The sequence below is a fragment of the Rhinolophus sinicus genome, linkage group LG05 (assembly GCF_036562045.2).
Source record: "Rhinolophus sinicus isolate RSC01 linkage group LG05, ASM3656204v1, whole genome shotgun sequence".
In the NCBI taxonomy this organism is placed as follows: domain Eukaryota; kingdom Metazoa; phylum Chordata; class Mammalia; order Chiroptera; family Rhinolophidae; genus Rhinolophus; species Rhinolophus sinicus.
The window spans coordinates 109,459,782-109,478,082 of NC_133755.1; the positions used below are offsets into that span (position 1 = coordinate 109,459,782).

At 38.1% G+C, this 18,301-nt stretch overlaps 1 protein-coding gene across 2 annotated transcripts in view; it reads left to right on the top strand.

Annotated features, from left to right (window-relative positions):
* The first annotated feature begins 328 nt into the window (after positions 1-328).
* SMAP1 (small ArfGAP 1) overlaps positions 329-18,301 on the top strand; it is a 131,322-nt gene continuing 113,349 nt past the window's right edge. The window contains exon 1 of one of the 2 annotated variants that reach the window (XM_019749321.2): positions 329-708. In XM_019749321.2, the coding sequence (XP_019604880.2) occupies positions 591-708 (118 nt within the window). In that variant the 5' untranslated portion in view covers positions 329-590. The remainder of the gene's footprint in view (positions 709-18,301) is intronic. The other variant, XM_019749322.2, reaches the window with a different exon arrangement.

An 18,301-nucleotide genomic window follows, 5' to 3' on the forward strand; every position in this document is an offset into this window, starting at 1 on the left:
TCGTATGAATAAACAAGTCCACCTAATCACTTTTATTTCTTAATTTCCAATGTTGTACCAGCAAGAAAAAAGCCAAGAAAGCAAGTGAAAGTAGCCTCCTTGTAAAAAGTCTTCCCTTGGCGGGTTTTACCCCAGGGCCTCAAAGACAATCACAGCTGAAAAGTGGAAAGCCCACAGCAGGCAACGCCAGATAACTTTCTGGAATCACCTTGGGCTAAGGGCCTTGCAGGCAAAAAACCCAGTAGACTGGCTTCCTGGGAAGTTCTGCGCATGCGCAGCGCGCCGGGGCGTTTGGGTTCCTTCCTGCGGCGCCACCCGGAAGCCACGGCCCCGGCCCTCTTCCCCTCCCCCTCCCCCCCGCCGGCTCGGGCGGTGCGTGTGGGGCCGGCCCGGCGAGGAGGCGGGACACGTCGGCTCTGCCACCGCCGCCGTTGCTCCTCCTCGAGTTCCAGCTACCGCCGCGGCCGCCGCGGCTTCCTGGGCTGAGTCCGCCCACGGTCCCGGCGGCGCCAGGTGGTTTTATCCAGCCCGGCTCCTGCCCGCGTCCGCCGCCGCCGGAGCTGTCCCGGGCTCTCCGCCCCGCTGCCGCGATGGCGACGCGCTCCTGCCGGGAGAAGGCTCAGAAGCTGAACGAGCAGCACCAGCTCATCCTGTCCAAGCTGCTGAGGGAGGAGGACAACAAGTACTGCGCCGACTGCGAGGCCAAAGGTAGCGCGGTCGTCGTGGTCGCCCCTGATCGGGGCCTCCTGCGGCCCGTGACCTTCCCGTCGCCGCGGCGCCCGGGGCCCGAGCGGACGCCGCGGCTGAGCCCGGCCGGCCCCGGCCCTGACGGGAGGGCGGGCGCGGGGTTCAAGTCAACCCTTACCTCCTCCCAAGGCGGCGGCGAGATCAGGCCCGCGGTCGCGGTCATTGGTCCCAGTCACTTCTACCCGGAGCTCAGCCAGTACCCGCATCACGATGCTCGAACCCTCCACTGGAGGGACGGGGCAGGAGCGGGGCTGGAAGCGCGGAACCGGGCGCCGGCCTGGGCAGTGCTTGGGGTTAAAGGGTTGCCCTTCTCCCGCCTCAGCGCGCAGGTACATCCGTAGGTGGGGCCACCCTGAGGTCTGTGTCCCGGCCTCGACTCTCCCCTGTAACTCGGTTCTCTCTCTCGGGGCTCCGATGCTGGGTATCCCAGGTGCAGCCCTACCTGCCTGCCCACCTGACAGCTGTCGTACAGGGCTTTTGCTTCTGCTTCCTGAGAAAGTATGGTGGTCCTTTTTGGTGGGTTGGAGTTTTACTGAAGAAAACCATTGGGGAGGATAGTAGGATTGTTTTTTAGTCTCGATATTAGCCACAATGAAGAGAAATTTCATTACATGAGTCTCTTGAACGGTGGACTTCTGTTCTTGAAAATTTTAATAATTAGATTCTCTCTGACCAGCTAGTTTGGGAGAATATATGGACCCTGGTTTGTGTGCCCCATAAGCGTTGAAGGTACATTTAGACATCCAGAGAAGAAAAAACAATTTTAGTTTGTTCAGTTGGAGGGCTTCTGCCTCAGCCTTTGAAATAGATACACTATTTTTAGCCTATATGTTTTGGATTTGGAGAGCTGATTTATATTTAATGTCTTATAAGTAATCTCATGGGAGAAATGTGTCAGATTTTTAAAAACAAACCTCTGGTGTGGTTAGGAAAAGATCTTGTAAAGTGGTTTATCTGTTTATTCTGTGATAAATAGGTCTCCAAAACAGGAGTCAGTCAGTCTTTGGGAATGTCATTTAAGATTTCTGCATTATTTGTCCTAGACTTTTCCTGAAGCATTACTGTTCTTCCACAATGCTGTATAAATGAGTCACGATTCAGTAGGCTTGTGTTTGATTTGTCTAAGCCACACAGCATCAGCAGTTTACTTCATTACCATAACAGGTACTGGATTACTGTAACTAGACCATTTTATGAGCACTTGATTGAGCCAACCTTATATTTATTCTGTATAATCTTTGTAGTAAGATTGTTACCTGATATTGACTAGGCGTGTGTGTTTTGGGGAATACTGTTCTTTATTGAGGCTCAGTTGCTCACTCATCACTGCACTAATAAAACTCTGGAAAAATGGGCCTTAAAAAGGCCAGAAAAAGAAAGCCGAGGTTATATGGTGTGTATTTTGACTAATAAATAACATGGTTAAGTAGAGATGGTAGTAAATATAAAATCATTAAAAATTGAATAATATCAGTTTCAGTAATTTAGGTATAGAAATAATTGAAAAATAATTTCTGTTCAAAACTCTTTCCCCAAAAAAGTATAGTGATGTTTACTCACTGTCTAATGAACTACACCAAGCTTTTCCATGTATTTTTGGAGCTATTTCATAGTTAACTCAGTTTTCTTTCTTTCAAAGAATGCTTCCTCCATTGATTGCCTTTTGAGAAAATGTGCCAAAAACTAGTCTGGGGCTAGAGATTACCCTGTTGTGTTGACTTATGATAGTTGGCACAGGTATGTCAGTTGGATTTTGACATTCATTTTTTTATTGAGTCACCAGTGTGTGTTTTCTGAATTGACAGTATTTAGGAAGTAAGGAAGGAGAAAAGGATGGCATAGGTGCCAGTTTCCTCTTATTGATCCTACTCTTACCAAATCTGTTGAGCAGCTAGAGAGTAAGAACAGGCAGATGCAGCTGCACTTTCTCTTCCTGGCCTCATTCATGACTGTTAGTTATTGGCATTTTATAGAGCGGTGAGAGAGCGTGTTGCCAACTTCAAGTTTAGTTTTTAGTATTTAAAGTTTCATCCACAGTAATACTAGCTTTGATTCCGAATATATATATACACACACACACACACACACACACACACACATACACATACATACATGTTGACATGAAAATGTGTCTCTTGCCGAAAAGTTTTGGGGTAGTCAAAATTAAGATTTTTGAACCATAGATCACTTTGTTCCACAAGTCTGCTTTTAAGAGGTTATAAGCTCCTTGCTCTCAAACACTCGTTTCTTCATTCTGCAGATCTTGACTTGAGGGACACTGTTAAGCAGTGTATTGGATTTTGGGGCTAAAGACATTTGTAAGACCTAAAGGAATTTGTTTAGTGGGGCTTGCATTTTTGCAAATGAATAATTCTAAAACAGTGTACTAAGTGATATTTATAGTAGTGGTTATAAGAAGTACCTCCCTTTCCGCTTATTTTGGGCTGCTGTTGCCCTTGCATTCTGACTTTTGTCTATTGGTTGTCTTCACAGTTCCTAGAATGCTGCCTCAAGGCCTTTGCACATGTTGTTCCTTCTGCCTGTGTATTTCTTTAACAATTTTTTTTGCCTGATTAGTTTTACCTGTCTTCCAGTTTCTGTTTAAATGTCTCTTCAGGGGAAATGATTCTCCCAGATTAGGTTAGGTTTCTATTTATACATGTAAGTGCACCCTAAATCTTTTATTACACTTACCACAATTGTAATTAAACATTTTTTGAATATTTATTGTGTAATCTATATCCCTGTTGGGGTACAGCTGTAAGAGAGGAGAGGCCTTGTCTGTCTTGTTTTGGCTTGTACCCCAGCCCTCGGCACAGTGTGTGTGACACGTGGTAGGTAAATGTAGCTCAGCAAATGTCTTTGGAATGAATGAATGTGAATGAACGCAGAACCAAGGGCAGGGAGCGGGATAGTGGAAGAGAGTGCGCATGTATGAGCCTGTGGAGTGACCTTTTTGGGGAAGATTCACAGGAGTTTTGTTTGAGCTGGTTCTGAAGGTGGAGAGGGATTTCACCAGGTGGAGAAGGAGTCAAAGGATATAGTCTGTAAGATACAACAGGTATATAAAAGAACATAAGAGGTTTCCATATGGCCTTTTTTGGGTAAGCTTTCTTTTAACGCCGTCAGATTTGGTGGTGGCAGGTCAGAGGAAGAACTAGATTGGTGAGAGATTGCAGACAAGTTACCTAGTTATAAGAGTAGTCAAAGCAAGAGTATAAGAGGTCTTGAACTCAATGTCAGTGTATCAAGTCAGGGTATGGGGCAGGAAACAGAACCCCTGTAGCTATTTTAAGAAGTAGGGTGCTTACAGTATCATTGGAAGGGCTGGAGGAACAAAAGTTAGGCAGCCACCACTGGACTTCTAGTTTCAAGGCCTCACGCTATTGCCATAGCTACGATTATCTCCACTTCTGTGGCTGCTTCTCACCCATGAAACTGGTGAGCTGATGAGGGAACCAGGACTGGGATTACTGCAACCATTCAATGTCTGTTAGACTTTTTTTTCAGTTGCCCTTACTGTAGGAAGATGGTCTTTGCCACACTTGTGTCTTCCATGTGCAAAACAATGGGCAAACCGATGTCCAACACTTTGCCTTCAAGGGAGTCTTTTACCTTCCAACCTCTTCACATAGTAGAATGCTTAAATGGAGGTCATGAGACCCAATCCCAGAGTCCACTATAGGCAGTGAGGATGGAGAACATATTTTATTAAGTGTTTGATATTTAAGAGTTCTTATATAAACCTATTTTAAAGTAATTCATACTAAAAAGTAAAGTTCACTTTGAGAAACTGGTGTTTATGATGATATTGATGCTTGTAGGATAAATTCATGTAAGTAAAGATCTGTGATTATAATTCATCTAAAGAGACCTGCCAATCTAAAAGTTCCCTCACAGTGGTAAACTTCAGTCTGATCAGTCTTCTGTTTTTGTAATTTTGCTACCTTGAGGTTTTCCCTGATGGTTATGTGCAGAGTCCTGGTGTCAGAGCTGGGCTAGGAACCATTGGTCTCTCTTTGATTCATCAATTTAAAACTTGGGCTCCATGTTGTCCCCCTCTTTTTATTCCCTCCCAGTTCTTCATTTTCTTTTCTTTTTTTTTTTTTTTTTAAGATTAATATTCTTTCATTACTTGATTTCATTAGTTAAGGAAATGTGTGTCTCCTTAATTCTTGCTGTGTAAGATATCTATAACCCTTATTGACCTATGTGGATTTGAACCCATGCTCTCTTTAAGGAAAAGTCAAATATTTGACATTCTAATTATACATTTTATAAATTGAAGCATTTTCTTTCTGCTGCTGCTACTACCATGATTCCCTGAAAATAAGACCTAGCCGGACCATCAGCTCTACTGCGTCTTTTGGAGCAAAAATTAATCTAAGACCTGGTCTTATTTTACTGTAAGACCTGGTATAATATATAATATAATATAATATAATAATACCGGGTCTTATATTAATTTTTGCTCCAAAAGACGCAGTAGAGCTGATGGTCCGGCTAGGTCTTATTTTTGGGAAACACAGTACTACTGGACTTTCCACTAGATAGAATCAACTCATTTTTCCTTTCATTTCTCAATAGAAAATCAAAGAAACTTGGAGGCCATTTTGTTTAAATTGTGATTATCAAAAGTGTTGACTAACTGCCTTACGTTTTGACCACTGTCAAAAGTTGATTTAACAGACATAAGTTTTTTGGCAAATCAATAGTTTCTGCAAAGATAAAGTATCATGTTAGATACCGTTTGGTGTGCTAGAAAGTTTTGGGTATGGCCCACAAACTAGGGCTCTCAATAAATATGAAACAATGATCTGTTACCTTCTATGTATAGACTGTAGATTCATTAAGTTTAGTGATGGGCAAGCTTAGTGTGACTTGGAGAAGGTAGAACTTTAAGGTTGGAAGTTTAAAAGAAAAACCAGCAAATAATAACATTACATATATACATATAAGTTATATAGTGCTTCTTCTTGCCGCGTACTGTCATGAACACTTTACACACATTAATTCATTTAATCAAAACAACTTTTTGAGATAGTTAATATTATTATCCTGTCTTACAAATGAGGTAACTGAGACACACAGAGCTTAAGTAATTTTCCCAAGATTATCCAGCTCGGAAATGATAGAGCCAGGAATTTTTTCACTAAAAGAACACATTTTGAATGGCTGCTGTGTGTCAGGCACTTTTCTGGGAGCTGGGGATGAACCAGGGAACAAGCAGATAAGGGCTGTGCTGTGAAGGATCTACTAGTCTGTTGGAAGCAGGCCTGACTTGCAAGGCTGGCTCTGGGCTGGCATCAGGGAACTTGAATTTGGGAAGGGTCTCACCACCCTAAGTAATGAGTCAGTCACTCTGCCTAACCTGTACCAACAATGTGATTTATACTGAACACCTGCTTTCCTTTTGGGAGTCTGGAATTTGCATATGTGCTAGGCAAGTATTTGCATATGTGACCAGGCCCCCAATAAAAGCCTTAGGCACTGAGTTTCTAATGGGCTTCATTGGTTGGTACCATCTCAGACTTGTCAAAACTCATTGCTAGGAGAATTAAGTGAGTCCAGTGCAACTCCACTTAGAGGGGACACCTGGATATTTGCGCCTGTTTTCTCCTGGATTTCATTCCGTACACCTTTTCCCTTTGTTGATTATGCTTGGTATGTTTTTGCTGTAATAAATTATAGCCATGAGTACAACTGTTTATTGAGTCTTGTGAATCTCTTAACAAATGACTGAACCTGAAGGTAGTCTTGGGAACTTCCCAATATAGTTGATAATATATATTTTCCCCCAGTGTGTTACACAGGACATGTTGGAGTCTCAGCATATCTCATCTAGCTCTAGAATCTAACTTAAAAGCAAACGTGCATTCCAGAGGAGCAACTACAAGCATTAGAGGGAATTCTGGCTTTATAGGGATGATACAGAGCTGGGAAGCTGAACTGTAGAGTCAAGATTTGAACCCAGAAGGTTTATTTCCAGAGTCAGTGCTGTTAACCACATGTTCATTGGCATGAAAGATAAAACATGCTTTTGCAATTGAAATTTTGTGATAGAAAAGATTTTTATTGTTTGGATGAGTCTATTTCTCAGAGATTATGGCCAAATGTGTTCCAGTGTGAACAGTGTCTTTGTTTTAAAAACTTACCTCTTTGTATTTAATAGCAGAACCACCATAACTTCAAAGTAACAATATAACAAAAGAGCATTTTTTTTCTGATCATTATATTCTCCAAATTGAATCTATAGACAAGTCCTTCAGTAGGTTTTTTTTGTTTGTTTGTTTGTTGTTGTTTTTTGGTCTTATTGCTTCTTTGTTTTATATTTCTGCAGTTATGTCCTTAGGTCAGGTACTGGTCATCTACTCTGACTTTTTAAACCATATGAGTAGAAACAACATGATAGAATTGAAAGAGCAGTGGCCTGGGTTAAGCTAGGTTTGAGTCCAGTCTTTGCCTCTGACTTGCTTGGTGACTAGTTGCCCCTGTCTTCATTGAGCCTTACTGCAAAGGGTTATTTCAACTCCTCATGTCACGTCTATGTCAGTATTTACTATTGTTAATTTTTAAAAAAAAAATTACTGAGGGTTTATATTTTTGTGTCTTTTTGAACTTTGGATTACGATCAAGCCTTTATACTTTTGAAAACTTTTCACTGACGATTTAGGTCTTGCTGAGCAAATTTACCTTTAATTATCTCAAGCTATATCATATAACTCACAGGAATATTCCTTACAGGTTGAGGAGTCCTTTCGTTTGAAACTTTCTCTTTTAAGCTTTCTTGGAGGAGAGTAAAATCAAAGAAAGCACCACCTCTTCTAATTAGATACTAAAACTAGGACCCCTTTTATTCATCATTTTAGAGAAGAGACCTACAGGTCTATTAAATTTTCAATCACCATATACATTCATCAATGTCAGTATTTTCTACCAAAGATGTTAGGTAGAGTTATGTTAACTCTGAATGGCATTTAGCTATAGTACTATGTAGAAATGATTTTTAAAAATATTTTATTTAAAACAGAGCTTAGATAAGATGTTATTGGAAATATGTGCTAATTTCATGCTTTCATATATTTTTGAGTGGTAAATGTGAGGATTTTGAGGGTCCAAAGGAGAGAGAATTATAAGCTTTTTAGTAATTCTCTGGGCCCCCTTGTGCCCCTCCACCCCACCTCCCCACCCCCCAAACAATTTTTGGTCTCCATTTCACAAGAGATCCAAGTGATTGCTTTTAGAAGTGGCTGATGAGAGACCTTTAGATGTGTGTCATTGATCTTTTGCAAAGAGTGCATTTCAAGGACCAGTAATCAGATGGAATTCAAACTTGAAAAGAAAATAAAGGAGATTTTGAAATTCTGTGGGGAGTTGTATGTAGGATAGCTTTATCTTCCAATATTAAAAAAATCATGAAAATTATGGTTTAGTCTAGATGTTCATGCATTTCTACTCTTGAAAGTTCATTTTGGTGTGGAGTGGTGATGGTGCAGGGTGCCAAAAAAAACTAGCAGAAGTATGTTTATTTACATGAGATTATCATCACTACTATATTAATTTCTTTTTGCTATTATAACAGATTACCACAAACTTAGTGGCTTAAAACCACACAAATGTATCATTTTACAATTCTGAAGGTTAGAATCCAAAATGAAGCTTACTGAGCTAAAATCAAAGGTGTTCCTTTTAGAGGCACTGGGTGAAATTCTATTTCCTCCTCTTTTCCAGATTGTAAAGGTCACTTGTGATTTTTGCCTCCTGACCCTTTCCTCCATCTTCAGTGTGTCATCTTCAGATCTCTCCCCCGCTGCCCCTTGTTCTCTGTCTTCATCATTACACCTTCTTCTTTGGCTCTTTTTAGGACCCTTGTGGTTACATTGGGTTTACCTGGATAATTCAGGATGAAACCATCTCAGTGTCCTTAACTTAAACACACCTGAAGTCTCTTTTGCCATGGAAGGTAACATATTTACAGATTCCAGGGATTGGAACATGGATATCTTTAAGGGCCATTATTATACTTACAAGTGGATTTGTGATAAAAATTGTAAATTGCACGTAGGTTTTTATAAAGGGTACTGCTTTGGATGTACTTAGGATGGTCAAGTGAGTACAATTTAAATTAGCCATTCTCACAGAAATTGTTTTCAAAATATATGCATGCAAGAGTCATTTAACAAACTCTTTGCAACATGATCATTTATGTAGAAAGTCTTTAGAAATTTACACAAAAAAGCTATTATGACCAATTGAGTTTATGAAGATTGCAGATATCAAGGTAAATATAGAAAAAATAATGATTTCTATAAGCAACCAGTAATTAGAATTTGAAAACAAATTACCATTTAAATAACAAATATGAAAATCTAGAGATCAATTTAACAAATACATACAAGGTTTGTATGCCAGAAACTACCAAAGGTTGATGAGAGAATAAAGAATATTTAAAGAAATGGAGAGATATACCATGTTCATGGATTAGAAGACTCAATCTTTATAAAGTCAGTTCTCTCCAAATTAATCTGTAGATTCAACGTGATTCCAGTCAAAATTTCAGAAAATATTTTTTGGTAGAAATTGACAAGCTGATTTTAAAATTTATAAAGAAATGCAAAGCCCCCCCCCTCCCCCCCAAATCTAAACGGTTTTGAAAAAGGAAAAGAATATTGGAGTTGTTACACATCCTGATTTCAACAGTCATTGTAAAGCTACTGTAATCAATACAGTGTAGTATTGGTGTAAGGAGAAACATAGGTCAATGGAACATGATAGATAGTCAAGAAATAGACTCATATATAAGGTCAGTTAATTTTTACCAGAATTTCTAAGGGGTAATTCAATAGAGAAAGGACAGTCTTAACAATAAAAGAATGTACCTTGACTCTTACCTCATACCATGCACAAAAATTAACTTGAAATGGGCAATAAAACTTAAGAGCTAAAACTAAATTTAAGAGCTAAAACTATAAAACTTCCAGAAGAAAACATAAATATAGGAGAAAACCTCTGGGATCTTGGGTTAAGCAAATATTTCTTGGATAGGACACAAAAACACAATCCATAAAGATAAAAGTGAGAAAATGTACTTCATCAAAATTAAAAACTTCTGCTTTTCAGAAGGCAATGTTAAAATGAAAAAGGAAATCATACTGGAGAACATATTAAACTGATAAGGACTTGCATTCAGAATATATATATAAAATATTGCAACTTAGTAAAACCAGCTAAAACTTGCACTTGAATGTTCATAGTGGCTTTATTCATAATAGCTAAACATTGGACACAATCCAAATGACCATCAGTTGGTGAAGGTAAACAAATGTGGTACGTCCATACAATGGGATAATACTTTGCAATATAAAGGAGTGAACTAGTGATACTGTCAGTAACTTGGATGAGTCTTAAAAATGTTATGTTTAGTGAAGTTATCCATACAAAAAAGACTACATAGTTCAGATGCTCCTTGGATTACAGTGGTGTTACATCCCTTTAAACGCATCAGAAGTTGACAATATCATGAGTCAAAAATGCATGTAATGCACCTAACTTACCAAATATAGCTTAGCTTGGCCTATCTTAAAGGTGCTACCTTAAAAGTGCAGAACACTTACATTGGCCTACAGTTGGCAAAATTGTCTACCACAAAGAATATCTCATGTGATCTATTATGTATATCACTTGCGCACCATTGGAAAGTTGAAAAACATAAGGCAAATCATCATAAGTCAGTCATGGACCATCTATATATTATTCCAAGTATGTAGAATGTCAGGAAAGTAAAACTTACAGGGACAGAAAATAGATTAGTGGTTTCCAGAGATCAGGGGTGAGGGCAGTAGCTGTTTTTCAAAACTAGAATGCTATAATAGTATATTGTTTTATTTGTATGGCAATATTAACAGTTACTATAGATTATGGAGAAGTTTTTCAAGTATTTTATTTAAATCTTTACAATATATACATTCCTAAAGTTCTTTTCCTCTTTCATGAAAATAAATTTAATGGTGTGAAATTACATTTTTCAAAAATAACGCTCTTCTTGACCCTGGCTTTAAGGATAAAGAATCCTTGATCGGTGCCTCCCCCCAACCCCCCAAGTCGATTAGAATACTAATGAGTACTTTAAAATCTTTATGTAAATCACTTGGTTTAACATTTTGGTTTTCTTGAGAAGTGATGTGATTTATACACAGCTCTAAATTTTCTTATGACATCTTTAGAACGTTAGTTTTTTCGTGCCTTGAAGGGGCAGGATTTTCTTCTACTAGGTGCTATGATAATCTACAGGGATGTAATAGAAATACAGTCTATATATCAGATGATCATAATGTTAGGCAAAGGAATTCCACTTAAGTACTTTTAACTCCAAGGAGCTATATAACTTTTGGGTTCTATGATAATTGGAATTTTTTTGTTGTGAGACCAGTGGCCCACCTCCCAGGATTTGGAAATCATTATTTGGGGGGAAGTTGAAATAATACTAAGCCAACCTGAGACCCTTTCACAGGGATTAAATATCTGAGGTTCTCTTCCAGTTTAGTAAACTGCTTGAGGCAGAACTATGCCTACTTACATCTTTTCCTGTTCCAGAAAGTAAGGTAGAATCATATCTACTACAGCTTCTTAAAATTTGTTGAAAAAATTAAAATTAATTTTTATGTGGTTGTACATATAAGGAATTTCCCTATCATAGATTTGGCAAGATTCCCTGATTTTAATGGCTTTTTATTTAGCCAAAATGAGTTACTACTCTATTAATATGCCCTTTTTGGCATCTAGACTTCATAATCAAAGAGAGGTTGTCTCAAATTTGTCTTCTCAGTAATTTTTTCTTATTGAGCAATACTTTTTTTTTTTTATCTCAACAGAGATTAGCTTGCCCCAATCTAGGGTTCATGATAGCAGGATATATCTTTGAATAAGTAAATCAGAACAGAGTTTTGGAATATACTTAATAGCAGACAGTGGAACGTGCACTTGATCCAGTAGATAATAAGGGACCTTCACCAACTTACTATACCTTTGTCAGGAACCATACCCTTCATGCTGAATAAAACAAAGTGGAAAGATGATTTTATTGTAGGCTTTCAATCTACAAGCCAGGAAACTCAAGGCTATGGGATCAATGAGTTCCGAGTTGCTCACAGACTAAGGGATTTTTATGGGATAAACAGGGAAGTTATTTGGCTTTTTCAGCTGATTGGTTGTCTAGTGGTCTTCTTTCTTACTTGGATCAAGGTAGCTGAGTCAGGGGAACAAGGAGGTTGAGAGAGTGAACAGATTTGGTATTTAGGGATTGGCTGGTATCCTGTACTGTGTTGACTATCTCTATTTTGTCCTTGACATAAGTGACTCCATTTTAATTTGGTTGTACATCTTCTAGTCTTGAGAGTATGAAATCACATCTTACGTTGGTGGTTAGATTTTAAAATTAGCTTTTACTGGGCTTTAAAAGTTTTTAAAGAATAATATGTATGATTTTTATATCAACAACCCTGTATAATTATTCTTACAAAAACTAAAATTTCAGTACTTCAGAATAGTTAGACTTCATGAAAGGAAATAAAGAAAAGTTTTTGCATTTTAAACTGTTCTACTTAAAGTTAAAAATCATGTCCCTGATAGTGAATGGCATTTAGGTAGATATTCCTCAATAGCTGTTCCTTGACAGCATGATTTTCTGTCTATAATTTTGGTACTATATTTGTATAACCTTAATAAGCATTTATATGTTCATAGGATTGTCTACAATGACTGTTGCATGATACAATGTATCTGAAGCATTTGTGCAAAGTTTGATATACAGTAGGTTGTCAGTAAATGTTGGATTTGAATCTAAATCTTGTGTGATTAGACCCACAATCAACCCTGCTTTTTGAATAGCAGTGAAAAAAAGAGCATGGTTGGAGATAAACTGAAATGTGTGGAATTAAAGCCAGGTTCCTGAAATCTCTTAATTCTTATTCTGTCTGGCAGAGTGAGTTTCGAAGATAAAGATAAAACATACAGTCCCATGTACAGTGTTCATTCACTGAACATTTCAGCTATACCCATTTTACTCGGTATTTAAAGAGGACTGAGGCATGGTGACAAATTGAAAAATTGTGCTTTCACTGTGTTTGACCAGCGCACTAAGCAAATGTTAATTCTCTTTCTCAGTTCTCTTGTGTGTTCTGCTTTTATATAAGTACTTTATGCAATTCCCCAGCAATGTCAAGGATATTAAAGGTTCCTACATTAGAAATGGGAGCACTGAACCAACCTTAGAGAGATTACTTACTTGGCTAAAGATGCCACTGGTGCCAGGATTCTAACTGAAATCTGCCAGACTCTAAAGGCCATTGTGCTTCTTCTCACATCAGAAACTTGTCTTGGTCTGTAGGAGCGAGCAGACGATGAGGAATTTTAAGGAACCCCTAATAACTTCAGATGCTCCTGGTTTAAGCCCTTTCTATGCCTACTTTCCTGTGGACCTCCCCTGTTCCTGCGGGATCCATCCTGGGACCCGCAGAAAGAAGCGTGCGGAGCCTCTGAGGCCAGACTTAGCAAGTGCTCCTAATTTGAGGTGAAGGAGTCTGGGGTGAGTAATGTAGTGGTAGGAAGGTTGCCAGTCCATATTCATTTCATTTCATTTTAAATTTTATTCATTTCATTTCATCTTACTTCATTTCAAAATTCAGTAAGAAAGCTGTATTAATGCTGTGTGCCCACCTGGATGGATTTCAGAGTAAGTCAGATATGTGCTGATGAAAGCTTGAATGCCAGAGGGAGACATTTTTTTCGCAACACACATTTAAAAGACATGGCAGTTTTGTGAATATATTGATATAGATGTTGAAGAGATTATCATAAGCACATTTTTAATGTGCCCTTTGTTAACTGAATTTTGAAAATAAAGCAAAAAACGATTGTTTTCCTTCCAATTACTTTTTAAGAGAATTGTCCACGGTTTCAGATGTAAGAAAAACTGCTTCTTCCTCTTAATTTTGCCTAAGCTTTATTGTTGTGAAATTTAAAATTTTTTAACTGACAAATTATGATTGATTACTTTATGGGTGTTAAATTTTGATGTAATTATTGTGGGAAGTACACAAAAGGTAAATTCTATCTAAATATTTGATATACTTTCTCTTCAAGTTTGGTTTCCTTTTCTATTTTCATTAAATTATTATTTTTATAAGCAAAAATTACTAGCCTATTGCTGCTATTACTCCTTCCACCTTGGCAGATTAAAGTAATGTTTTTTCCATGTGGAAATTCTGCTCAACTATTAAATAGAGGCAGTTTCTCTCTATTGTTTATTTACTGAGAATCAGTTGTTACTTGGAATTTATTTTTTTTATTAGAGACAGTGACTTCACTTCCACAGATAAGATGAGGCTATCAGGTGATTGCCTTCTTTTTTGGGGGCTTCTATCTCTTGTTCCAAATTTGGGCAATTACACTTTTGACTGTTTTTAACTTAGTTGTTTAAGTATGCTTGTAAAAACAGGAAACAAATGTTTTTTTACCTGAAATAAGTGTTTATCTAGTTTTCAAAAATATAGTTGATGTGACTTCCAGTTTTCAGCCTGGCTTCAAAACCGGAAGGAGCTTCACTTCTCCACACCATCCTAGCAAGTGAAAAAGCTCAGCACACTGAAAAAAATCAACATTTCTGTTTAGATTCATCAGAGAAGTGAGGTCACAAGGCAAACTACTGTCCCCAAAACTGGAGAGACAGACAGGTGAATATATTTATGGAGAATCACAACTCCAGTCAGAGCTCTGTGAGAACCAACACTGGAGTAGGGAAAACCTAAACTGTAATTCACGAATTTCTGGAGGCTTAGTGTGGACAAATCTGAGTCAAAAACTCCAGGGGGACTCAGTCATGGGTCCCACACTTTTGTGAGTTTTACCTCCAGGAGCTCAATACTGTGAAGATGGGAGAAAAATCTCCTAGTTCTTGTGGCGGGGGGAACGGGAAAAGGAACCATTCTGAAATACACCATGATATTCTGTTCTTCTTAGCAAGGTTTGCCCTCAGGAGAAGTTATTTTAACTAGAACTTAACTGGGGGAAGGCAAATACCTAACTCCAGCCTCCTCTAGTTATCCTGTCCCACTGAAGGGGTGAAAAACTGAGATTTGTGAAGTTTACCATCCAGAGACAGGGGCTCAGTAAAAGACTGAGACTTGATCGGACAGCTATGGAATGCTTCCCTTCCTCTCACACCTCACCAGCACAGTAGTACGGCCTATTTACCGCAGTTACTTTTACCCAGTACATCATGTCTAGTTATCAAGAAAAGTACAAGGCATACTGAAAGGCAAAAAATAGTTGCAGTTCTTAAATTTCACAATGAAAATGTTATCAGATATCTGAAGTATGGTAAAAGGCTACCATTCTGTACCTTGTGAGATCTAAATATAATTGGAAAAACATGTAAAAATACTTTCATGTTTAAGTTAATGTACAAAACACTTAAATGTATTAAGTTATATATATGTATATAACTTAATATATAAATGGCTAAATTTGCTGTATGTTCAGATTGAATAAATGTGTTCATATCAAATCTATACTAAATTATTTTAGTTTAAAAGGTTCTGAATTTTTTGTATGGGAGAATATCAGTTCCAAATAATACTTACTATTACCCCAGAACTAAGGGACAGATCTGTAGACAAGTCCCATTTGTTAGAGCTATAACTAAACAGTGCATGGTTCTTGAGAGGATACTTTATTGAAAAAACCTTTTATAAAAAAAATTTTGGGGGAGCACAATTGTGGGAAATAGAATACATACTGAATATTAGATGACATTGAAAACTTATTGTTAATTTTGTAGGTGTGATGGTAATACTGTGATTATGGGGAGTAAGTTCAAATGTTTTAGAGATTCATACTGAATATTTAATGGTGATGTCTTGAAATCTGAAGCTTTAAGATATTTCAGCATAAAAACGATGAAAATATGGCAGAATAATAGCAATTGTTGAATCTAAGCAGTGGAAATATGGGTATTCACTATACTATTCTTTGTCCTTTCTGTATTTGAAAATTTTGATAATAAAAATTAAGGAAAATGATTCAAGTTTTTGTGCCTAAGGAACAAACTCAAACAAGCTACCAACAAATAAAAGGAGGCACCCTTCTGGATTGAAGAAGTGTTTAGTTCACCTTGGTCTGCAGTTTTTTGTTTTTTGTTTTCCCCAGTTGGAAGAATAGCATTAATTAACTGGTCTCAACTGACAGTTGTATGTATCTGGACATTTCATATAATCTTGTACTGATAAATGATATTTTCAACATCTCTTGGTATCTGAGGGGGATTGGTTCCAGGACCCCCCTCAAATACCAAAATTTGCAGATGCTCAAGTCCTTTATATAAAACGGCATAGTATTTGCACATAACCTATGTACATCCTATGTATGCTTTATCATTTATAGATTACTTATAATATCTAATAGTGTAAATACTATGTAAATAGTTGTTATACTGTATTGTTTAGAGGATAATGACAAGGAAAAAAGTCTGTCTATGTTCAGCACATGGGCAGCCACTGTAGGACTAGCTCCGTAGTACATGTCAGCAACAGCAGAGCATTTTGGGGAGGAATGTTGATACATTGCTGGTGGGTGGTTGAGTCCGTTGATGCAGAACCTGTGGATATGGAGGGCTGCCTGTATCAACTATTCTGAACATATTCAGAGTCTGTGTAAATGTACCAAAAGAACAAAAAAAGTTAAAAAATTAAAATCAACTATTATTGCAAAGATTGTGATCAAAGAGTAATTAAATGAGTTGTTGGCTGTTTCTAGTAGACCTCTAATCATTTTATGATGCTGGTCAGAAAAAGGATTATCATGGAGCTGTTTTAGTGCTGTCTAGCTGTTATTAGAAAAGCATATGAAAATGTAATGAATGTTCTTCTAATTTTACTTCTCCATCATCCTGTTTTCAAGAGCACGTTGAAAAGGACTTCTGCAAACCATGAAAATATACCAGAACCTCTAATACAAATCACTGTCTTGGATTTTAACCAGGGGTTACTTAAAGAAGTATTCAGTTCACAGATATTTTCTGAGCTCCTATTATGTGTGTGGTATAACTGCTAATTGCCATATGAATTGAAGTTGTATATGCTATGTGAATCCCAACCCCAGGTCTTTCTTTATTATTTAGGACTTTCCATTGTAAGGGATAGAAACAGAACTAGAATTAGCGTAAGTGAAATAGCATTGGGCAATTTTGTTTTTCAATCAGAAGATGAGGTAGGCTTGCCCCACATCACTCAGTTTTTGAACCTCTGTCCTGTTTGCATTCCCTCCCTTGCCAGTGTCATCTAGTCTTTTGGTTTTAAGTCTTGACTATAAGTCGATTCCCAGAAAGGTGACTTCAGGCCAAAAGACATTGTCCCAGAACTCCGTACTGGTACATCCAGTTATCTGTGGTTGTTCATTCAGCAGCTCCAAATTACCATGTCTTAACTGAATTCTTGGTCTTCCTTCTCTAAACCTGCTGTTTGGGCAGTTTTCCCCATCTCCCATCTTTGCTGTCTTGATCTGGCCCAAAACTTTGGAATTGTCCTCATGTTGACTCTAGTCATTGCCCAGTTGATCTTCTTCCCAATTTTTTTTCTTGCCTGTTATGGTCTGTTCTAACACAACTGCCAGAGTGATCTTTAAAAAGTCAAGTCAGACCAGTTAGATCACGCCATTGCTGTACCTGAAACCTTCCATTATTTTTTTCTGTCAGAGTAAAAGCCAGAGCTCTTACCGTGGTCCACACTGCCCTTCTGCTCATGAATATACTGATCGGGCTTCTGCCTCAGTGCTTTCACACTTACTGTTCCCTGTCCCTGGAATGTTCTTCTTCCAGGCATGTGTATGGCTGGGTCTCCTCATCTAGGTTAGGTCTGCACTCAAATATACTATATAGTTCATTTCATAAAATCTCTCCCTTTCTAGAATGTAAGAAGTCAGGGATTTTGGTTTTTGTTTGTTTGTTTTTGTTCAATGTCCAGAATACTTCCTGGCACATACAGGGAACGAGGTGTTCAGTGAATAAATGACCGAGGAGGGGGAGAGCATGCTTGATGCAAGAATAGTGTATATTGCCAACTTAAGACATTATCTACAAAAGATTAATAACCACAATACAAGCAGTATATGAAAAGCTAATCTGTCTCAGTGGTGCTAAGAATATAGATGATGATGACTTTAGTGATGCCCTTTCTGGAAAGTTAGACCTCACCCAGTATTTCTCTTTTTCTGACTTTCTCTGGGTTACTTATGTAAAACTTTGTTTAATCAGGTTTATAAAAGCCCTGACTTTGAATACTGTAATCATACAAAATTTTTGTATGTTTTAGGAGGTTGTTTTGGTAGAGCTTCCGCACAGAAAACAGAACACTCTAGTTTTGTTGACAGAAATGTTTTAATACAGGAAATCAGGTGCTTATGAAAGCCCTGAATGGGGTAGAAGAAAAGTAGGCTTCAGGCTGAGCCTCCAGGAATGACTCCCAGGTGACAGCAGAACTGCCCTGCCCGGAAGCCACTGAGG